The following is a 23064-nucleotide window of genomic DNA, read 5'->3' as shown; positions in this document are numbered from 1 at the left end:
TTCAACGTGGGATCCAGGACTTGAGGATTCCATTCCGTTCTGCTTCTGGCCCCGCCCCCTCGGGTTCCCAGTCCCGCCCCACCCCCGACACGCCCCTTGCCCCGTCCGGGCCCTAGTCCCACAGCCACGGCGGGGAGCGGCGCCTGCAGTGCCGGTTGTGGCCGCCGGGGGGCAGCCGCGCTGCTCGGGCCCGACCGCTCTGGGCCGCGCTACTCGCTCGCCCTCGGACTCGGCTCCCCTGCAAGCGGCCACCCTACCCGCGCCCAGCGCCGACCCGCCGGGCTCCCCGCGCCGGACCAGCTCCTCGGCTCTCGGGGCCGGACCGAGGCCGCAAGCAGCGCCGCGGGGTGTGGGGCGGACCCAGGAGATGAAATGACAACGTCAACCCTCCAGGTACCTCGGCGCGGCGCGGCCCGGCCCGGCCCGGCTTGAGGAGGCCGAAGGAGGCGCGGCGGGGCCTGCGACCGGGCGGGCGGGCGGCCTCCTCGGAGCCCCGGCCTCGCGCCCTCGCCCCGTCGCCCTGTCGTCGCCTCCGCCTGTTTCTCTTTTCTCGCGCTCGCAGCCGAGGGTCGCCTCCCGTCCAGAATGCCCGGCTCCCTCGGCCGCGCAGAGCCCCGAGGCCGCTACGTGTAGCCGGCGCCCCGGGACTGCCATGGGGATCAGCCTCACCCGGGCCTCACAAGCGACACCCGGGAAGCTCGGGCCCGCGGTCGGGCCGCTGGCTTCCCCTCCTCCTCCTCCTGCTTCCCTTCGAACAAACCCCCGCTCCTTCCACGGTCTCCGATTTCCTCTTCTCGGCCAAAGACCCTTCATTCATTCCCTAGATCGCGTCGGGTGGTGCTGGGGTGGCGCCACCTGGATGCATGACTGACCCATCCTCCAGGTGCTGCCGGCCTTTGCTGGGCCGGAAAACAGAAACTGTTTTGCCTCAGACCGGAGTTTGAATCTCGGCTCTGCCACTCACTAGCATGTGACCTTGGGCGCTCGTTAGCTGATCTTGGAATCTCGGGTTTTACGTCAGTAAAGTGGGGTAATACCCTGTATAGGGTTGTTGTGACAGTGGCTCTAGATTAAGTCAGGTAAAGCATTCTTAACACAGTGTCGGTTACATACTAAGTGCTCATTAAGTGATGACAGACACAGTGCTTGGGGGAGTTGGGCAAGAGGTCATGGAAGAAGAGGCATTTGGCTGGGTGGTCAAAGGATGGGGGGGCATGCAGATACCCGGAGGTGGAGGAGGGATGGTTACTCCAGGTGGACAAAAAGAGAGGAACAGAGGCGTGGAATACAGTGGAGTGCTAAGCCAGGAATTTGCTGGAGTCCAAAGCCAGGCCCCACCATCCACCAGCAGAAGCTGTTATCACACGGGTCGACAAACATGGCCTGCAGATCCCACCTGCCCAGTTTTTATTGGGCTTGTGAGATAAGAATGTTTTTTCCTTTTTTAAAAAGAACAGCTTTATTAAGATATAACTCACATGCCATACAATTCACCTATTTAAAGTGTACAGTTCAGTGCTTTTAGTATATTCATAGTTGTGCAACCATCACCACAATCACTTTTAGAACACTTTCATCACCCCAGAAAGAAACCCTGGCCCCTTTAGCAGTCACACATCCCCCCTCCCGGTCCCTCTATTCCTCCTAACCCTAGGCAAACACTAATCTACTCTCTGTCCCTGTGCATTTCCGTATTTCAGGCATTTCATATAAATGAAATTATATAATATGTGGTCCAGTGTGACTGGCTTCTTTCACTTAACATCGTGTCCTAGGTTTTTACGTTTTTAAGCGTCTGAAAAAAGGGATATTTCATGATATGTGAAAATCATGAAATTCAAATTTCAGTATCTATAAATAAAGTTTTATTGGAACACATCTCTGCTCATTCGTTTACATATTGTCTGTGGCTGCTTTGGGGCTACAAAGGCAGAGTTGAGTAGTTGCAACAGAGATTGTATGGCAGGAAAGTCTAAAATATTTACATTCTGGTCCTTTACAGAAAGTTTGCCACCTCCTCTGTTAGCACATCTTTGTTACCCTTTTCTTTCATCCTCATCCTTTGGCACACCTGTTACTAGAGATTTGGCAGGGCTGGTAGTTTTGTCACCTTTCCATCCTGTTATGCAAAACTGTTCGTCTCCAAGTTGCAACTCAGTCCTCTTGTACGTGAAAAACTATTTATGGTTGCCAGAAGAACCGAATGTACTCTGAGGTGCATTAATTAATAGAGTATCTAGAAGGAGGGAGGGGATGGGCATACCTGGAGTATCATTCTGAACCCCCCTGTCAAAAGGACAGACCCAAGCAAAGTGTATAGAGTGGAAAAGTCCAAGGAACTGGGGGTGTGTGTTCTGGAAACTAGAAGCCACTGGTGATAGGAGCACCCCTTTCATGTCTATCTGGAGGAAGGGCCTCGTGGAGGAGAGTAAACATGTGAAGCTTGTGGTTAAACTAATTATGCAGGAAGGTTCAGGGTGCCTAGCCATTATCTATTTGTAAGTATTGTAGGGAGCTGAAGCTTGAAAATAGTAGCCAACACTCACCTTTCCTCATCTCTTCAACCTGGTGAGTTTGTTTAACATCAGCCTGGCCTAATCTATCCCAGTCTGTTTGTTCTGTAGCACTCCCTGTGTCTTTCTGAGACTTCTTATTTTCAGATGAGAAAGGGCTGCACAGATGCCCAGGCCCTGCCAAGAGCTGGTCAGGAGGCTTATTGTTCACTGTGGACGGAACTGTGTGTATGCAGTGGGTTCTGCCTGCCTGGTGTCTAGTGCTGTATCAGCCTACAGAGGATAATTCTGGTAGTGCTTCCCGGGTTGGCAAAGCTGTGGTTTCTAAAACTGGATATGTAGTTGTGGGGCAGCTGCCTGAAAGATCCAGCATGCTTTAAGTTCAGTGCAGAGTACAGGCCTACAGGGTTTAAGAGGTTTACAGAGACTCTCACAGAGTTCTTAGGAGGTTCCAGAGGATCGCTCCCCTCCACTGGCAGCTCATATATGCCTCTGGAGTAAGCACACACTTTTCCTCCTGGATCTACTGGTGTATTGAATCACACGTCTAAGCATCCCTTCCCTAGGTCTCAACTTTAGGGAAACTATCTTCTCTTTTCAGCCTAGAGAAGTGAGTTGGGCCAGTAGAAAGAAGCAGAGATCCCTTTAAGTCCATCTCATAAAACTCTTGGGTCTGGGCTTCCCTGGTGGTGCAGTGGTTGAGAATCTGCCTGCCAATGCAGGGGACACGGGTTCGAGCCCTGGTCTGGGACGCTCCCACATGCCACGGAGCAACTAGGCCCGTGAGCCACAACTACTGAGCCTGCGCGTCTGGAGCCTGTGCTCCGCAACAAGAGAGGCCGCGATAGTGAGAGGCCCGCGCACCGCGATGAAGAGTGGCCCCCGCTTGCCGCAACTAGAGAAAGCCCTCGCACAGAAACGAAGACCCAAAACAGCCAAAAATAAATAAATAAATAAATAAATCTTTAAAAAAACAAAAAAAAACTCTTGTGTCAATGGAGGACTTTCCTAGCTGGCTGGCTCCTCTCTGGCCCATGAAGTCAAAGGCAGTTTCTGGCCTCCATGCTGAACCGCACAGCAATCAGTTGGTTCTGGGGTTTGCCTTGTTGCAGGCTCTCAGTCCAGGTCTATTTCTCTTTCCCCCAAAGCTGTGAAATAGAAAGTGAACTCTCCCTTTGAGCCCTAACCTGAGATATTTGATCAGGCTTCTGCTTGACTGAGAAGGAGGTTGCTTTTAACTGTATGAGTGTATTGTGAAGAGGAACGGCTGTTGTTTTAAAGCTTCCTTTCAGGGCCTTTCTAGTTGATGTTGGACAAGTAGGCCAACATAAAGGTCTGTGACTGACAGATTCCCGGGCCTGACAATATCTCTTATCAGTGTATTCCTGCTGCCTGGAACCCAGGGGCTTTCTGGATCTCTTGGGAAGCACTGGGTTATATGTTTTGCCTTTCCAGAAAGCCATTGATCTGGTGACAAAAGCCACAGAAGAGGATAAAGCCAAGAACTACGAGGAGGCACTCCGGCTCTACCAGCATGCTGTGGAGTATTTCCTGCACGCTATCAAATGTGAGTCCCACATGGGGTCCTCCCCAGCCGCAGAGCCCTTGCGAGAGGAGGGCGGGCACACGGGGGCTCGAAGGGGCCCCTACGTGGTTCCTCTTTGCAGATGAGGCACACAGCGACAAGGCCAAGGAGAGCATTCGAGCCAAGTGCATGCAGTACCTCGACCGGGCAGAGAAGCTGAAGGATTATTTACGAAATAAAGAGAAGCATGGCAAGAAGCCAGTCAAAGAGAACCAGAGTGAGAGCAAGGGGTGAGTACGGAGGAGCGGAGGACCTGGTGGGGACCAGAGCCCCCACGAACAGGTGTCTGTTTCCTGTGTCGCCGTCATCTTGGTGCTGATGCTGCTGTGGACTTCCCCGGCACCTTCCTTTTGGGAAATTCTATTCATAATAGTGATAATACCTGCAGCTGCCTTCGTCAAGCACTTTACAGGAAACTTCCATTTATCAATACATCATCTCATTGGATCTGTATTGAAAAGCTGTGGGCAAGGTGGGGAGCCAGACTCTCAGGATCTAGCCTGGCTCTGCCACTTCCTAGCCGTGTGACCTTGGACAAGTGCCATGACCCTCCTGGGCCTGCAGGTTCCTCATCTGTAGGAGGAGGAAGGTAGTGGGACTTCCCTCCTAGTGTTGCTCTAAGGAGCAAGTGAGATGATGCAGGTAAGTCCCTGAGAAGAGGGCTTGGAACGCAGTTAGGATCGAATAAATGTCAGCTGCTGTTATTCTCATCTTCATCTGACAGATATGGCAGCAGACTCAGAGAGGTTCAGGGATGGCCACAGAGCTGGTACTTGATGGAGTCTGGACCCACACCCGGGGCCTCTGTTTCTGACTTTAAAGCCAGTGTTCCCTCTACAGCCTGTCACCTCCCATCTGTGGTTTGAGCACAAAGGCCAGTGGTGTCCTGGAGGTGAGGGGAGGGTGCCCAGCTGGGGAGTAGGAGAGAGGAAGGTGGTGTGTCAGCTGCCTCCCCAGAGGGGGAGGCCCTGCTCCTGGACGGAGAGGACACGCCTGTGCTTAGACTCCCCAGAGTATGAGACACACTGAGGTAGGGGCAGGAGGGCAAGCACCTCCAGGAGGGCTGGAAGAGTTTTAAGGATGGCAAGTTACTTATGTCCGAATAGGGATTGGCCCTGGAGGCACAGCCACTTGCCGTCCTGTTTTGAGTCCCTGTGAAAGGCCAGTAACAGCTCCAAGTGCTTGCCTGGCTGCTCTTGAAGTCCAGCCAAAGCACAGGTCCCTCACCAGCCTTCTAGAGAGGACACATGCCGCGATTCTTATGCCCTTGATGAAGAAGCGAGGGTGGGTTATGAGAGTGTTTCCTGGAGGATGCAGAGGGGAGTGCTGGTGATGTGTGGCCCCAACATCCCCGAGGTGCCCGTCTGTGGGCCTCTCACCACTGTTGAGCAGGGAAAGCATCTTTTTAGCACCAGGCTGGCAGCCAGAGCCTGGCGTTGCTCTGAGAGCCCCCTTGCCAACTGCCTCTTGCTCCAGCCTGTCATCTTCTGTCTCCTTTCCCAGCAGCGATAGTGACAGTGAAGGGGATAATCCAGAGAAAAAGAAATTGCAAGAACAGCTGATGGGTAAGAGGCTTGAGGCCTGTGGTGACGGGAGGGGGACGTGGCAAGGACCCCCTGGTGAGTCGGGCTCCAGGTCGAAGGCTCTGCCCTCATCTTACAGGTGCTGTCGTGATGGAGAAGCCCAACATTCGGTGGAATGATGTGGCCGGGCTGGAGGGGGCCAAGGAGGCCCTCAAAGAAGCTGTCATTTTGCCAATTAAATTCCCACACTTGTTCACAGGTAAGAGTTGAGCCACTTTAGGCCCAGATGCAAAAATATCAGGCTTCTGGGAATTCCCTGGCGGTCCAGTGGTTAGGACTCTGCACTGTCACTGCTGTGGCCCCGGGTCAGTCCCTGGTCGGGGAACTAACATCCCACAAGCCACGTGGCGTGGCCAAAAAAGAAAAAAGAAAAATCAGCTTTCTGAGGCCGCCAGCTGAGGGCCCCCACTATGAAGGTGTCCAGGTGGCAGATGGTGACTCGGCTCCCTTTTGCCCTTAGCAGGCAAGGGCCCAGGGCCTGCTCATCACGGTCATCTACTCCTTGGCTTCTCTCCAGTGTCAGAAACACTTCTGTGGCTAGAACTTTGACTCGACCATCTCAGTGGTAGGCAGGGTCAGGAACCAGTGCCAGCCAGGGTCACTTTGCCAGCTCCTGGGGGTCATGAGCCAGGGCTAGGATCAAGCCCTCGGCAGGTGATTTAGTTCCCTTTACTCCTTTGCTCCTAGAGCAAAGTTGTCATGTAGAACTTTTCATTTCTGACTGTGTTTACCATGACTAAGGCCCGTCTGCTTTTTTTTGTTCCCTTTCCCCAATCAGGAAGAAGCTTACTTCAGTTCATTCTTTCTCGTAGGCAAGCGTACCCCTTGGCGGGGAATACTGCTCTTTGGACCCCCTGGCACAGGGAAATCCTACCTGGCCAAAGCAGTGGCAACGGAGGCCAACAACTCTACCTTCTTCTCTGTGTCCTCCTCAGACTTGATGTCTAAGTGGTTGGGGGAGAGTGAGAAGTAAGTCAGCCGCCAGGCTCCACTCTCCTGGCAGCCCTGGCAGCTGCTCGTGGTCCAGCTTCCCTGCCCTTGGAATCACCTCCCAGAGGAGCCACTGTGGGTGGCAGGGAAGGGTAGCCGGGAGAGGTGTATCTTGCTAGCTCGTCAGGTGGGACACGGTCCTGACAGAGCCAACGGAGACTGGAAGGGAACTTGGGAGCCATGAGTCCTCATGAAGGGAAGGGAAAGGCGCTCACAGTAACTGGGTTTCAGCTGAGTGTTCTCTGTTGGGGACTTTATACAGTTAACTTATTCCCCACACCGGCTCGCATTTTGCAGACGATCAAACTGAGGCGGAGAGGAAGGGAAGTGACTTGTCCTCAGTCCAGAGCTGATGAACGGGGCTACCAGGATTTGAAGTTGTTGCCAAGGCTTGCTCTTCCTCTCGGTGCAGTGCTGCCAGAGGATTTGTTACCACCATTTTTTCTGTCGTCTCAGCCTCTCCGAGGGAAGGGCGAGAGCAGAGGTGGTGCTGGGACCCCGGCTGGGCATATGTGCAGGTGTCTGGATCCCAAGCCTGTGTCTCACCCTCACAGGCTAGTCAAGAACCTGTTTGAGCTGGCCAGGCAGCACAAGCCCTCCATCATCTTCATCGACGAGGTGGATTCTCTCTGCGGATCCCGCAACGAAAATGAGAGTGAGGCCGCCCGAAGGATCAAAACGGAGTTCCTGGTCCAGATGCAGGGTGTGTGCCAGTCCCGGGTCCCCTCCCTGGTCCTCGTCCCCCCCCTAAAGCCAGCCTAGGGCGTCATTATTTAGCTGTGGCTGGATCTGACTGTCCATTCGGTGGAGGGGATATCAGAGAAGCAATTCTTAGCTCCTTCTCATTGAGGAGAGGTTACTGCAGCCTTGGCTGGCCACCTCTCCGCCCCTCCCAAGGCAGGCAGGGCCGTAGGGCTCTTCACCCAAGTAAAGCCAGCCGGGTCCCTGCCGGTGGTGTCACAGGGACAGCTCCAGTTCAGGACGCAAAGTCCCTGAGGTCCTTCCTACAGGTTCTGACTGATCCTTACAGGTGTTGAGTTGGCGTCTGTGTTTCCCTTTCTCCACAGGGGTGGGGAATAACAATGATGGGACTCTGGTGCTTGGTGCCACAAACATCCCGTGGGTTTTGGATTCAGCCATTAGAAGGAGGTGAGTCTTCCCCAGTAGGAGCCAGGGGCCGAGATCTGTCTCCAGCCGTGGTCAGCCTGCTGCTGGCAGCAGGGGGTGCATCCTGACCCCCTTTCTCTGGCGGCTTCTCCATGTCTGCAGAGCCCTTAGTGAAGCCGGCTTCTGGAGGGCCCCCCGAGCCTCTCCATTGAGACCATCCCGCCATCCGCTCTCAAGTCCTGCCATGTGCTTGGCTCTCTAGGTTTGAAAAGCGAATTTATATCCCATTGCCGGAGGAGGCTGCCCGTGCCCAGATGTTCCGGTTGCATCTGGGGAGCACTCCTCACAACCTCACAGACGCCAACATCCACGAGCTGGCCCGGAAGACGGAAGGCTACTCGGGCGCAGATATCAGCATCATCGTGCGGGATTCCCTCATGCAGCCCGTGAGGAAAGTACAGTCAGCAACACACTTCAAAAAGGTGAGCAGGCCAGCGAGGAATTGCTTAGAAAGTGTCACAGGAAAGGGGATATTGGCTTTCTGGCTGCTTGGGTGACACATTTTGGGTCTCCTGGGGAGCCAAGGGTAAGTGCATGGTGAGCTCTCTGACTCCAGGGGCTGGGGTTGCACCTGCTTCCACCTCCCCTGCAGTTCTGGCTGGAGGGCGACCATCTCAGATTGTGTGATGCTAGAGGACAGGGCACCGTGACTGTCACCTCTGCCACCCCTGCAGTCAGCACTGTGCTGATGCACGTGGTAGACCGTGCTGCATGTCTGAAAGCAATGGGTACAAAATCACACACCATGAAGAGGAGCTCCATTCACGCAGCAGATGTTTGTCAGGTGTCGCTGAGGGTCCTACTGTATGCCTGGCACTGTTCTAGGTGTTGGGGAGACACTTGTGACCACAGCAGACAAAAATCCCTGCCCTACAGGAGCCTCGTTTCTAGTGGGGGAGACAGAAAACAAACAAAATAACGACTCATTTCTTAGAGGGTGATGAGGGGAAGACAGAGCCGGGGAGGGAGGTCTGGTGTTTCTGAGGTTTGGAGGGGGTGTGGGTAGGTTTCACTCTTAAAGGATAGGCCATACTGGGTGACACTGAGTCAAGAGTTGAAGGATGGGAGGGATTGAGCTTTGGGGATATTTGGGGAGATGTTGCCAATGGAGCACACAGCCTTCGGTTGGAAAAACATTTTGATGTCACTGCACTTGTGGTGAGATTTGATGGAGTTGGTGAGGAAGAGGAAGCTTTCTAGGCATTTGGGCCACAGATCGAGATTCCAGAGAATAGTAGCTGGAATAGCATGTTGATCACGAACCTCTGAAATCAGACTTGGAGCCACACTGACTGCCCAGCCCAAGGGTTTGAAGGAGCCCATCAGTCAGATCAGACTGATGATCTAGAAACCCAGGCATTTGTTCATACCATGCTATCACCTTCTGCTCAGGACTCAGAAACCTGAGACGTCCTGCCCCTTCCCCAAATGCCAAGGGGCAACCCCTCCAGCCAGTCAAACTCCTGTTTGGTTTCAGGTCTGTGGCCCTTCCCGCACCAACCCTAGCATTATGATCGACGACCTCCTGACCCCATGCTCACCAGGGGACCCAGGGGCCATGGAGATGACTTGGATGGATGTCCCCAGTGACAAACTCTTAGAGCCTGTGGTTTGCATGGTAAGTGGCCAGCTGGGAGAGAGGACTACACAGAGCTTGTTTTGTACACAGAAGGAACCAGTAAATGTCAGCACGGTTTGATTTGGTGCAGTTGCATAGGCAGCCTCTCATCTGACTGTTCTTGGCCTCTCCTTATCCTGGTCTTGCCTGTTCTGTGAGGCAAGTGTTTGCCATTGGGCCTGGTGTGGTGGGCGTGCAGTTAGGAAAGAGCTTCTCACACGAGTTAAGAAATAATGGGAACTTAGATTCTCTCAACCGGAAGTAGGCCGTCTGGAAATGACATGAGCCGCCTCAGGAGGGGAGCGTCCCTGTCCCAGGAGGCCTTCAGGCAGAAGCCAGGCAACGGGAGTTCTGCATTAGGGGCTGGGGGGTGACCTCGGAGGCAGGGCTCTTCCCACCCTGGACTGCATGGGGCTGAGACTGAGGCAGGCTGAGGCCCTGGAGCCCAGCCTCCCTCACCCGCAAGCACTTGTCTTTGCAGTCGGACATGCTCCGGTCTTTGGCCACCACTCGGCCCACCGTGAATGCAGATGACCTCCTGAAAGTGAAGAAATTCTCAGAGGACTTTGGACAGGAGAGTTAAAACCTTCTTCACATGCGTGATGGTGAAGGTGGGAGTTGACTGGGGTCAATCCATGGTACTCCCCACGTCAGTGGCCAGACAGGGCTCCAGGGCTTGTCCTAAAGTCACTACAGCGTCCCCTCTGCTGTCTGGCCATCAGCTGGGGGAGCAGGAAGGAAGGGCCTCCCCAGCCGCGGAGACGCAGAAGCACATTCGGCACCCAGTGGAATACTGGCTCTTCCTGCTTCCTCCTCCTCCTCTTCTGGATGCTCACCACCTCCTTGTCCTGCCCCTCCATGGTTTTTTTTTAAACCATTTTTTGTTCCCCTAAATTAATGCTGCTTGGATTTTCGTCGTTTATAAATAAAGTTAAAATCTGCCTGAAGCGTCAAGGAGCAGGGAGCAGCCCGTGCTTTGGGCTTGGTGCAGCAGACCTTCAGAATCGCTGGCCAGAGCCCCGCTGCCCATCCCTTCTAGACCCAAGTTTTGCTCCGTGTGAACAGAATGGCTGATGCCCTGGGTCCCCAGCCCAGGCTCTGTCTGTAAAGGCCAAGAGTAAAGCCAAGCCATTCTCTCCCTCCGGGCCCTGTGTCCTCCCTGCAGGAGAAGAGGATGGTTTTTGTGAGCACAAAGCTGTATAGATGAGAACGAGTGAAGGCAGGCGGGTTTCCCTGCTGCCTTTTCTTCCCTCTGAATGTGAGAACACTGAACCCGGCCACTGCCCCCGGGTCCCTGTCCTGGAAATGGGCTAATAAATCCTTTTCCTTTCTTGAGCCACCTGAGTGATCTCATCTTTGACTCTTGTCTGGGGCTCTTTGAAGGCCACACTTGCTTCTACTAGAAAGATCTTCTGGTGTCTGCTCTCTTCTTTTCAGTGGAGTAGCAAGTAAACTGGAACGTCACCAGCTGCTGCAGTTCCCGGGCCTGTTCTCCAGTCAGGTTCACGAGACCTTTCTTCCCCCAAGGCCTCAGAAGTGTGGTGGGGGTGTTAAAGGGACCTGGGCGATTCTTGTTGTTCAGCCTCCAGATCAGGAGCTGCAAACTGGGAAGCCTGTGGGCCAGACGTGGCCTGCAGTTGTGCTTTGGTTTGGTCTGCTGCCAACATTTAAAGTCAAGAGTTGACATAAAAATTTAGATCTCTGGCTTCTGAAACAGTAGTTTAGGGAACGCTGGACCTGAATCCCCATGGGGCAGCCTATCAGCTGCAGCTGAGCAGGGGCTGCCTTGTTCGTAGGGGGACTGTGGTCTCCAGCCCACCCGTCCCCACCTGGACTGCCTCACTCCTTTGCATTTCCTGTCCAGCCCCTGTGGCCATTTGAATCTGTGACTCCTGATAGTGAGAGAGTCAAGGCTCCAGAGCTAGCAGCCCTGGGAGTGCTATCTGAGGGGCAGCAGAAGCAGCCTGGCATCCGGTTGCTGTAGCTCTCCTCCCCCTCCAAAACCTAGCATTCTTCCTTTGTATCTTCAACCAGAATGGTCCAGAACTGATTATGTGGCCCCTCTTGATCTTGTTAGCTTTGCATTGTGGTGTTTCTTTGATCTGGTTAGGAGCATCTGCTGAATTGAGCCAACTTTTGCTTAGTTCCTTGAAGGCTTAGGCCCAGTGTTCCTCTCCAGTGCTGGTGCATCAGCAGGCCTGACCTCCAGATGTCACTGTGGCTGGGATCTTTGTCACTCACTCAGGAGCTCCCCCATTATATTCTTGATTAGTTATGTGCCTTCAGCCACCAATTGCTGGTCTATAAACCACCCCCTCCTTGTACTGCTTCATTTTAGTTAGTTGTGTCTGGTTACCTTTACTTAAATCAGAAGGCTCTTGCCTTTTTTTTCCCCTAACCTGCTTCCTTATTTCTACTGCTTGAACACCTTGGCGGGTCACAGGGGTTAGCAGAAACTGTAGGACTGCTGTGGCTCATCCTCACAGCTCTAGTCACAGCTTTCACAGCTGCCCTGCCTTTCCATTTCTCCCTCTACCACCAGTAACAGGGCAAATGAATGTTCTGTTCACTACTGAGGCTGGCACGGTGGCTATGCTCAATGTGGCTAATATGTGCAGAGGAATTTCCTTCCCTAAGTGCTTGCTCTGAAATTCACTTCCTCCCTACCTGGGAATTCTGTTCTAAACCTTCTGCGTACATTGATTTTCGCTGTGGAAGTTGACTTCAAAAACTTTTATTAGCTCAAGGTGCTGATCTGTGTGTGTGGTTTTGCAGCTGATATATCTGGCCAAGGTGGGAGAGATTTTCTTTCTTGTAAATGCAAGAATTTGTTGTCTTTCGGTTGTAGTGTCTTGGGCTAGTTGATCAAATCCTTCCTTGTATGTGGATTTGGTTACAACAGTAAATTTCATATATTGTCAGCAGCGTAGTCTCAGGCTTTCTCCACAGTCCACTCTGGGCAATCATTTACTTTTAGGTCTTGATTCAGGAAGCTGCCGGCAAATACTGATCTGCATTACAAGGGCATTACTAAGGACTGTTAACCGCAGAGCCGGTAAGGAATCTTCAGAATGTTTTGATGCCATCCTGCAGGAGCTTCTGAACACTGTCCAATAGAAAGGAGGCTCACTGAATTCTAATTTTCCTAAGGATTCATGTTTTCAGTATACGTGAGAGCTTACTACAGATTCCCAGATGGCTGAGTCTCTGTCCTCACCTCAGGGCAGTGCTGGGCCCTGTTTCTCTCTGAAGTATGATGCACAGAGAGCCAGTTCTCTTTTGCTTGGCCTCACAGGCCCCGAGGCTTGGCTGTTTAGAGAAAGCCATGGGGGAAAATGGGTCTTTCCTGGGGTCATTTAATTAACTACTGTTTAAAACACATTTTCTCTAAACAACTTACTGGACTTCTTACGCTATGGGTACTTGGATTTTGAGGACTTTGGTAAGAGTACCTGCATGGCAAAACTCAACATAAAAATGAGGTAAGACAAGTATCAAAAGAAATGAGTTCCATAACCTCTTGACAAAGCTGTGACAGAATCTTAAAGCTAAAACACTGGTCACCATGATGCTAATTTATTTTTTTCAAAATAAGTGTGGTGACAAGGAAGCACAAGTTCTGCTTTCTGTTTCTGCCCTAATTGTGACAGGAAGAGGCTCTTTGCGCCTTCTCAAACACAGGCATCCCCCACTTTTTGAAACTTCACTTTACACTGCATTGCTTTTATGAAAGACCTGTATTAGTACCTGTTTTCACTAATGGAAAGAAATTTGAAGAGGATTTTCACTTCTACGAAAAAGGTGAAAGCTGCAACAGCATTCAGCTCTTGTTTTGCAGTGAGCCATTATAGAAGCAGTGCGCACTCAGAGCTGCCAGAGTGGCACCGCCAAGCTCCTTCCCTGGGAGCTACGCTCAGCATCAAGCAACCATAGCTTTGAACTGTATCTGAGCATCTGTGCTTTATCTCCATTTATTTTGTGCATCTGTTAGCAAGATGTGTCCTAAGGTAACTGCTTCTTCAATTTATGCTATTTCAGCTTAGGAAAGGTTTCATCAGAACACTCTTCTTTCAGATCGTGGGGGAAACCTATATCACCCCTCCCCCAGCCCTGCTCCACAGCCTCCATCCAAAGAATGAGCCAAGTTCCAGCTGCCTAAGAGATCTCAGCAGAAAAGTCTTCCCCAGGTCTGTTAAAGGTGGAAAGCAAAAGCTGGAGACCTAAACTGTATCTGAACCTGTTAAAATGTATGAACACTCAGTTACGTTAATATTGTCATTGAACTGGGGACATTCTGTCCTGTGTTTTACTTCCACAGGCAAACTGGTATCCAAAACAAACGGAGACTATGCAGGTAACACACATGAGCCCTTTGTAAACGTAAGAACTTGGTGAAGACGATCAACCACAGCTTTAATCCACATTTTTAAACACAGCTTTCAGGTGTTTTGGGACTACATTATTATCTAATCTTGGCTTTGGGAACAGGTGATACAGCTTTTCTGAAATCATGTCTACTGAGAGTGGCTATTTACTTGCCCCCGCCCTGTCTTTATCTCCATACAAAATTGCCAGGAAATGTCCACTCCTTCAGGGGAGTTATTTTTCTTCTCAAGTTTCTTCTCAAGGCAATACATTGTCCATAGCTCATTTCAGGGCAAACATTAACATCTTCCTCCAACTCAGGAAGGCATGCTTTGACAGGCCATTGTTTTCTGTCGGAGCAGAGCCAATACCAAGTCGATGCCAGGTAAGACATGCCCAGCTTAAAGCCGAAGTGTTTGCGTCTTGGTTTTCAGGGTCCTCAGATGCAGCAGGAAAGCTTTAGTCATTCACCTCCATCCAGTGGATGTTTGTAAATGTCTTGCTGTCCATTTTGTCAATGAACAGGCAGCCCTGCAAGTGGTCCATCTCATGCTGGATGATGCGGGCTGCCCACCCACTGGCCTGCCACACCACCTGCTCTCCTCTGGGGTCCATCCCTGCAAAGGAAGGTACAGCCTGGGTGAGGACATGCTGAACTGCATCATTCTCAACCTACTTAGCCTTTCCTTGCCCCTGGCTGTTCCTGTTTACAAGAGGCAATATCAGAAGGGAATGCAGACAGCAGCCCCTATCCTTCCTAGAAAAGAAGTCTGAACTCTGCCTCTTACCAAGTATTCAATCTGGTTCCCAACTCTGACAAGTAGGTTGCTGGGTTCGCTATGGGGCTGAAATGAGATGATCTTCCCAAGTGACTTGCTCAAGAGGAACAATCATCCCAACCCCAGCAAAGAATCACACTGCAAAACATCCTGTGCTATGACAGGTAATGGCTTATCACTCTGGGCTAGGCAAAGCTGGGTTCTACTTCTCCCATTCCACCATGACAGATCTAATTGGCGCAGAAGTAAGAGTGTGTGTGTGTGTGTGTGTGTGTGTGTGTGTGTGTGTGTGACAAGCAGACACAAGGTTGTGTGTGTGTGTGACAGAAACAGACACAAGGTTGTAAGAGAGTGTGTGTGTGTGTGTAAGACAGAGAGAAACAGACACAAGGTGAGCGACAGGGCAGAGGACGTGGTGTGAGCTAACAGGGGAACCAGGCCACCCTCCCAAACCAACCCCCCAACCCTGTGCCCCACTTGAGCTGGCTCTGCTCTCACAGGCGCCTCCTGCCCCATCCCATTCCGTCAGTCCTGAATTTTGTCCACTCCAGGGTCTGCTCGTGGGTAGGTAGGCTCCGCTGATCAGCCATCAACATGTCTACGCTGTAACTGGAACTTTGCGGAAACCGTTTCGTGGGATCCGAGGCCGCCGCCTCCGCAGGTTAAAGGGGAGCACGCATTTACCCATCCGCCCCAGGGACCCCACCGCCCCGCACCTGAGATCTGCACCGCCTGGAAGCGGGGCACGCAGGCCAGAAAGCCGCTGACGCTCTCGCAGCCCTCGGGGAAGGTGACCAGGCAGCTGTCCAGCACACGCAGGCTGGGGTTCACGAACACGCGCAGGGGGAAGGTTTCCATCTGACGGGCCTCGCGCACGCGCGGGGCGCATGCGCGGAAGAGCGCCTCGGGGAACTCGAGCGCCAGCACCTGCAGCGGCACTCCGAGTTGCGGCGCGCTCAAGCCCACGCAGCGGCGGCGCCGCATCACCTGCACCAGCCGCTGCACCAGCCGCTGCAGCTCGGGTCCCGCCAGCTGCGTCGGCTCTACCGGGGCCGCCACGGCCCGCAGCGCCGGGTCCCCGACCTGGCACACGCGCGGGTACGGCGGCTCCGGCGCTCCCTGCACCAGACGCCGCACGTAGCGCCAGTAGGAGCGCCGGCGCGCCGGGCCCTCAAGGCCATCCGGGAGGGGCGTGGAGCTGCAGGCCCGGGCGCCGCCGCCCGCTACCCGCTCTCCCCACTGCAAGGCCGGCCCCACGCAGCCACGCGCCAGCAGCCACCGCAGCAGCAGGCCAGCCCCCAGCTGACCCATGGCGCGTGGAGCCGAGCCGCCCGCCCGGACGCGTCCCTCGCCGGCTCCCGTAGCCGAAGCTCCCGCCCCCAGGAACGCCGGGAAGTGCAGTTCCCGCGGGCCTTCCGGGAACGCCGGCACCGTTCACACTTCGTAGCCTGCCTCTGGGTGGCGTCCATCACCTTTATTATTTAATTCCATTTCTGATAGTTTAATCAAGCATTTACAAGAATTACCAGGAGGTTCTCCCTTTAATCATGCCTTCGCAGCCTCTCCCACGCGCGGCAACTCCCGTTCCCACCGGGCGCTGCAGTAAGCAAGCCCCTCGGCCGCCGGGGCCCCAGTAACCGCCGCACCGGCCCGGGCGCAGGGGGCGCCTGTCAAGTGCCTGCACTAGGCTCGTCGGCCTGCGGCGGTCCCGCGGATCCCACCTCCTGTTGCCCCCCGTCAGGGAAAGCCGGGGTGACAGGTTCGAGGACTGGCCCCTCGGCGGGGGGTTCTGGTGCTGGAGCTGTGAGCTCGGGGACTAGCGCCTTGTCGTCTAGACACAAGGCCATCTCTCTCTTCGGCAGGATAAAGGCCAGAGGCTCCTGGACGACGCTGACGTTCACATGCCCCAGGTTTCCGTACTTGGAGAGCTGAGTGGGTGGAATGCCTGGCCCAGATGGTAAAGAATAGAAGTGGAAAAAGCGTTTAATAAATTTAATTATTGATGTGTCACAGGTAAAAAAAAAAAAAAAAAACACTTATTGGAAGTAACAAACACAGTTACCATATTTCAATACAGGAAAAATCACCTTTGTGATACGGGACAGTCACCTATGCGGTAAAGCCAGACTTTGAAGGTAATGGGAACAGCACAGTGCAGGACGGATAGAGAAAGAAAGCACCAGGAGAGCCGCAGCAGACACTGGCTTCCCTGGACAGGCCCAAGGAAAAGCTGGGGGAGCAGAGAGCAGCCACTCTGCTGGTGGGATCACTGGCCCACTACCCTTTGGGAAATTGTGCCTCCCACACCCCCTTCACAGGCACAGAGAGAGGGGGCATAGGGAAGGGAAGGCAAATTCGAAAAAATATTTTAAAAACACCATCTGTAAACATTTCATGTCAATGGAATCATACATTATGTGGTTCTTTTGTGACTGGCTTCTTCCACTTAGCCAGATATAAACATAATGTATGATTCTGTTGATAAGAAATGTCCAGAAAGGGCAAATCTACTGCAACAGAAGGTAGATTAGTGGCTGCCAGGGGCTAAGGGCAAGATTGGGGAATGACCACAAATGAACACCAGGGATCTTTCTAAACCTAGATGATAGTAATGGTTGCACACCTGTGTACACTTACTAAAAACCTTGAATTTTACAAATAGGTGAATTATTTAGTATGTGAATTATGTCAATAAAATAGTTTTAAAAATCTTTTCCCTTCTCTTACCTAAGGTCTGTGCCATCTGAGCTGGAGGAAAAAGGACTTGGAGACAGCGATTTAAATAAGGAACGAGGTCTTCCAGGAAGACAGTGCAGAACTGGACGAAGAGCTCTTGCTCCGCACTGCTGAAGGCAGCCTCTTCGGCACGATGGAAGGCCAAGATTACTTTTGTTACCTAAGAGACAAGGGCACCATCAATCACTGGGTTATCTATCACCATCAGCAGTGTATAAAACTAGGTACAAATGTGCACCCCTCAAGTTTTCATGAAGAAAGTTGTTCCAAACAGTACATGATATTATTATCTTGTTTAAATTCACAATTGTGGTCAATCTTCACAGTTCTGTCACTTCACTGATGTATTTCTTATCCAACTGGTTTTATTACTAGTGCAGTTTCCAGTTCCAGTGGAGGAGCATCATGAAATTATACACAGAATACATTGTTTTTGGCTCCCATGGGAGATGGACCAGAATTATGGTGGATCCAGGAAGATGAAGCAACACTACAAAAGGTTTCTACTGAGTAAGGCCTCTGAAGTTCCACAATGCTAGAACCACTAGAAAATTGTAAAGGAGGAAAAAATAGAGCTGGAAAAGAAGTTCCACATACAAATAACAGCCTAGCTGACATTACAGGCAGGTGTCACAGTGACAGGGTTAAGAACATAAACTCTGGGGAATTCCCTGGCAGTCCAGTGGTTAGAGCTCTGTGAAAACTGCTGAGGGCCCAGGTTCAATCCCTGGTCACAAGGCGAGAGGCACGGCCAAACAAACCAACAAGTAAATAAATAACGAACATAGACTCTGGTGCCAGACGTTCTGGGCTCAAACTCCAGCTGTGCCACTCACTGGTTCTGTGGCCTCTAAGTGATTACTTAAGCACCCCACGCCCTCTGTGCCTGAGTTCCCTCATCTATAAAGTAGGGCCAGCTACAGGACCTAACCTCATAGGGTTGTGAGAATTAAGTTTTAATATGTGTAAAGTATGATAAATTACGTGGCATGAAATAAGCTCTAGATGAATATTAGCTAATTACTATTATCTGAATTTCACTGACCCTAAAAAGCTTCATTGCTCATGCTTCCTCGTTCTTTCTTACAGGAGGACATCAACAGAAAGATTTTATACAACCACGTCACAACTGCCACCTGGTTGACAGCGACTGTAAGATGTCGTCAATTATAAGCAGCACCCAATATCTAAAGATTTAATGTGTAAAAATGTGCACCATACTCAGATATTAGCAATATTGGTAGTATTACTTGTATTAGGCAGAATTCTAATATGGCTCTTGTAATCCCCGCCCCCTGGTCTCCACTCCTTTGTGTAATCTCCTCCCCTTGAGTGCAGGCAGAATCTCTGACTTGTTTCTAACCCACAGAATATGGCAAAGGTGAAGGATTTGGCAGTTTTAATTAACGTCCCTAACCGGCTGATTGAATTAATGAAAAGGGAGGTTATCCTGGGTGGGCCTACCCTAATTAGATGAGCCTCTTAAAAGAGGGTTGAGGACTCCCCTAAAGGAGACTTAGCAAGGAGAGATGCTCTCCCATTGGCCCTGAATAATCAAAAAGCCACACTGAACTGCCTATGGAGTGGGCTGGTCTCTAGGAGTTGAGGGCCTCAGTCCTACAACTGTAAGGAACAGAAATCTGCCACTGTGAGTGAGCTTGAAAGGAGGGGACCCTGAGCTCCAGATGAGTCCACAGCCTGGCCAACAACTTGATTGCAACCTTGTGAGCAGAGGACCAACCCATTTAGGCTGTGCCTGGACTCCTGACCGAAAGAAACTGAGACATGATAAATGTGTGTTGTTTTAAGCTGCTATGTTTGTGTGAGTTTGTTATACAGCAATAGAAAATCAATATATTACTGAACCATTACTACAGGTGAGACACTTCATGAAAGGGGACTAACCAGAGCTTTTCAACCAGAAAAACCTCTAAAACCACACTAAACCTAAGTCAGCAGGCACCACCGTCACACAGACTGGTTTATTACAGAAGTCTGGCCACCTGTTACTAAAGGAGGCCCCAGAAGAGAGCCAACAGTATGTGCTCACCTTGGCAAGGGCGTCCTCCAGGGCCACAGTCACATCCTGCGCCAGGGCCATGGGGCAGCAGAGGCGCAAATCATTGAAGGCGACCAGAATATTGTTGAGGAAGCAGGCAAGGGGTGGGAAGTCTAAGAGCACCATGGGTGGCTGCAGGGTCCCCGGCTGAGTGACTGGAACAGCAGCAGGCAGGTTACTGCTGCTCAGGATGGCTGGAGCTGAGATGAGGGTGTAGGAGTTCATTTCATCCTGGAACTTCTCGACCGTTTCCTGAATTGCTTTCTGGAAAGTGCCGATAGCCACTCGCTGGAAAACAGGAGCCAACTGACCCCGGAAATCAGCCCCTACCCGGCTGAAAGACAGCCCAAAGTACATGCACTGGCCCAGCAGAGAGTCCAGACGGCTGCCTATCCCTCGGTTAAGGTCGGTCTCCAGCACCTGCAGGAATTGTGAGACTTTTTGCAGCACCCAGCCATGGAAGATGGCACTCTCATTCACGGTGTGCTCGCCCATGGCAGGGGGCAGCAACGGGTCCTCGTCTGAGAAGATGGCACGGTACTGGGTGATAATATCGAACAGATGGACACGGCAGGCCTCGATGGTTTTCGTGATGTGGAAATAGGGATCATCACTGGGGATGGCAGTCAGGATAGAACGGAGCCAAGCATCTCGGGCCTGAAGAAACTTGACCCTCAACTCAGCCTCGGTGAAGACATCCATTTGCCGTAAGAAGCCAATGACACGGAGGCAGGCAGGGAGCTGGATGTTGGTCCTCAGTTGTTGGATCAGCTGGCTCAGCATCAGCTGCGTGGACTGGCGCACTTCGTTCACGATGCCCTGACGACACAGGGGGTGAGTCACCACGCCGGGAAAGACACTCCCTGGAACCCACTCCACTAACCCTGAATACTGCAGACCAACGTTCCCACTGCTGTTCTGACATACGAAGTAGATTTCCTAAAACTGATGCATACAGGTTCACCAGCAAAGATCTGGTTCACTGTGGCCTACGGGCCCTGCCTGGTTCTCCTGCCCTCACCTGCTTCCTAATGCTCTCCCCTTGCTCACTGCAATCCAGCCAGAATGGCTATCTTTATACTTCAAACACTCCAACTTCTTCCCTCCTTAGCCTGCTATACTTGTTCGTACCACTTTCTGGTTTGCTCTCCCCCCCCCCCCATCTTCATGTGGCTGGCTCCTTCTTGTCATCTGGGTCTCAGCTTAAATGTTATCTCACCAGAAGAGCCTTTCCTGACCACTCTACCTAGAGTAACCCACCTTAGCCTCCTGCCCCATTCCCTGGTTTATTTTGTTAAGATACTTAACACTACCTGAAAGGATATTATTTATTTATTTGCCAACTAGCAGCTTATGAGAGCCAAGGCCTTGTCTTTGTTCACATTGTATCCCCAGCACCTAGATCAATGCCTGGCACATGATTAATATTTATCAGCTGACTGAATAATGAATGTATGTTTTATGATCAAGCCTGCCTGCCTTGCAGAAAGTGATGTGAAAAATGCAAGGAGTTTCCCTAAGGTTTATGCCTAAAGGGTCAGTGATGACCACAGAATTACTGATAACAAGAACATCAGTTTGCGTCCTCTCTGGGCAAGTTGGCTACCTGGATGACAGGGATGGAGGAGTATTTCCTTTCCAGTCGGCGTACGTAGGCTGCAAGCTCCAGGGCCTCTTCATAATAGCTGTTCCGGACACAGGTGTCCATGAGCTGAGGGATCTCCAGGATTTCCAGGATTTCCGTGTGCCGGTTTAGAGTCAGGGTGTTCATTCGGCGATTGGAGCTGATCTCCTCAGCCTCTTTCACAAAATTCCTAGTAACAATCACGAGTACATTGGTGGTTCACTTCTCTGTATCCAAACCTTAGCTACAAATACCAAGCACTTACTATGAACTGAGCACTGGGCTGATTTATCTGATTTAATCTTCACACCAACCCCATTAGGTAAGTACTTTTACCCTTGAAGAAATTTTAATCCCAGAGATTTTAAGCAACTTGTCCAAGATCACACAACTAATAAGTGATAAAAAGATTTGAACCCAGATCTGCCACTTAACAAGCTGTGGCAAGGTACTTAGGCTCTCTGAACTGTTTCTTCATTGGTAAAATAGTAACAGGACCCACCTCATAAGGATGTGAGGATTAAATGAGATGACATGTATAAAGCATTTAACACAGGACCTGATATGGAGTAAATGTTCCTTTAATAACAGCTATTCTTATTATTTTCATAATGCCCTAACTAGCCTAGAACTACAGCCTTACCCCCAAGTTCCTTCAGCCTCTTAATCTTCTCCTATGCTATGGTCCAACCTCAGTTCCTGCTACAGTCTCCATTTCTTCTCCGTAACTTCAGACACCTGCTTTGTGAAGGCCTCCCTCTATTCTAGGGGATTGGAAAAGTATTAAAGCTATTCTCAAATATGCAAAGACTCAAAAGAAAACTTAAACTTTTATCACAAAAGGCTGGAAGGCAGAATTAGGGATAATGGATTGAGGGTCGAGGGAGGGAGAATATGGGTCAAAAAGCAAGATTTTTTTTTTTTTTTTTGATGATGATTTTTACTGCCCCCAAATGGGAGGATTTCCTTGTCAGCCTCCTATCAATGAACGGTTTAGAGCAGATGACCTCTGGTCCAAGCTGTTGTGTGTACGTGTCTGTTGTGTGTATAGGTTTACATAAATATGCACATATATTAAGCTGACAACTGTAGAGTGTTAATTATGTCAGACCCAATGATAAGTGCTTTGCATGGATTCTCTTTATTTAGTGCTCACAACAGCCCTATGAGTGGGGGACGTGCTGCTGGGTTCCAATTCTGACTTCGAAACTTACTAGCTGTGCCCTGGGACGGTCACTAACCTGTGTGTCTCCACTTCCTCATAAACAAAATGCAAATAACAATACCTACCTCGAAGGCTGCTGTGCAGTTTAAATGGATTAATGAAATGCTCAGAGGAGAACCTGGCATATCGTAAGCGCTATCTAAGTGTTAGCTATTTCTGTCGTCGTAAATGATAGCGATTACAAGTATTAAAAGCCCCTTTAGCACCGGACCCGCCGCACCTGCAGCTCTGTTGGAAGCTGGGCAAGCGGTCGAGCAGGCGGCCAAGTGACTCCTCCACGTCGCCAAAGAGGCGGTGGATGCGCTCGGTGCACTCGGCGCCGCGGATGAAGGTCTTGTAGTTGGCGAAGGCCAAGTCGCGCGTCTGCTGCAGCAGCTGCGCTCGCTCCTCGGCCAGGCGGTCGGGCTCGCGCCGCAGCCGCTCCAGCCCCGAGCCGCTCAACTCCCGGAGGTAGCGGCCCACGTCGGGCCTCTCCCGCCACTGGGCCTCCGGGAAGCGGTCCCGAAACAGCGACACCAGGAGCCCTTCATCCTCCACCTCCCCGAGAGCAGCCGCGGTGGCCGTCGCCGTGGCCGAGGCCGTAGTCGAGACCGTAGTCGAGGGTGGGAGAGTCGCCGTCGCCGCCATCTTCTCAGCAGCAGCGTCACTTCCCCTCCCGCTCAGCGAGGGCGCTGACTCCGTAGAACCCAAAGCAGCCGGGGCGCACTTCCGGTCTCTATGGTTTCTCATCAGGCCCACTTTCTTTCTCCGATAGTCGTCCAGGTTACGGGGCGCTAGCGTGGGGAACGACTGGAAAGCAGCTAGAGAGGCAGGCTTTGAG

General features: G+C 51.7%; 2 protein-coding genes across 4 annotated transcripts; one reads left to right on the top strand and one right to left on the bottom strand.

Annotated features, from left to right (window-relative positions):
- The first annotated feature begins 210 nt into the window (after window positions 1-210).
- On the top strand, window positions 211-10791 carry VPS4A (vacuolar protein sorting 4 homolog A). 2 transcript variants are annotated; one of them, XM_057533884.1, is made up of 11 exons: window positions 211-393; window positions 3969-4080; window positions 4181-4328; window positions 5605-5663; window positions 5761-5880; window positions 6494-6650; window positions 7226-7374; window positions 7739-7820; window positions 8041-8260; window positions 9316-9456; window positions 9938-10791. In XM_057533884.1, the coding sequence occupies exons 1-11, from the start codon at window positions 373-375 to the stop codon at window positions 10037-10039; spliced, it is 1311 nt and encodes a 436-aa protein (XP_057389867.1). In that variant the 5' UTR covers window positions 211-372; the 3' UTR covers window positions 10040-10791. The 2 variants fall into 2 exon arrangements, with proteins under 2 accessions (XP_057389867.1, XP_057389866.1); XM_057533883.1 differs by having other exon boundaries at window positions 212-393; window positions 5602-5663.
- A 3050-nt stretch (window positions 10792-13841) lies between these two features.
- Window positions 13842-22973, bottom strand: COG8 (component of oligomeric golgi complex 8). Of its 2 annotated transcripts, XM_057534208.1 has the most exons (7): window positions 22465-22973; window positions 21002-21209; window positions 19387-20214; window positions 17328-17496; window positions 16370-16545; window position 14780; window positions 13842-14438 (listed from the first exon to the last, which is right to left on the bottom strand). In XM_057534208.1, exons 1-7 carry the CDS (start codon window positions 22971-22973, stop codon window positions 14281-14283), a joined length of 2049 nt encoding a protein of 682 aa, XP_057390191.1. In that variant the 3' UTR covers window positions 13842-14280. The 2 variants fall into 2 exon arrangements, with proteins under 2 accessions (XP_057390191.1, XP_007198251.2); XM_007198189.2 differs by lacking the exons at window positions 13842-14438; window position 14780 and having other exon boundaries at window positions 16054-16545.
- Between the last annotated feature and the right edge of the window lie 91 nt (window positions 22974-23064).

This window comes from Balaenoptera acutorostrata, chromosome 19 (assembly GCF_949987535.1).
Source record: "Balaenoptera acutorostrata chromosome 19, mBalAcu1.1, whole genome shotgun sequence".
In the NCBI taxonomy this organism is placed as follows: Eukaryota; Metazoa; Chordata; class Mammalia; order Artiodactyla; family Balaenopteridae; genus Balaenoptera; species Balaenoptera acutorostrata.
The sequence above is the reverse complement of the archived record's forward strand: the minus strand, read 5'-3'. Positions and strand labels throughout refer to the sequence as shown.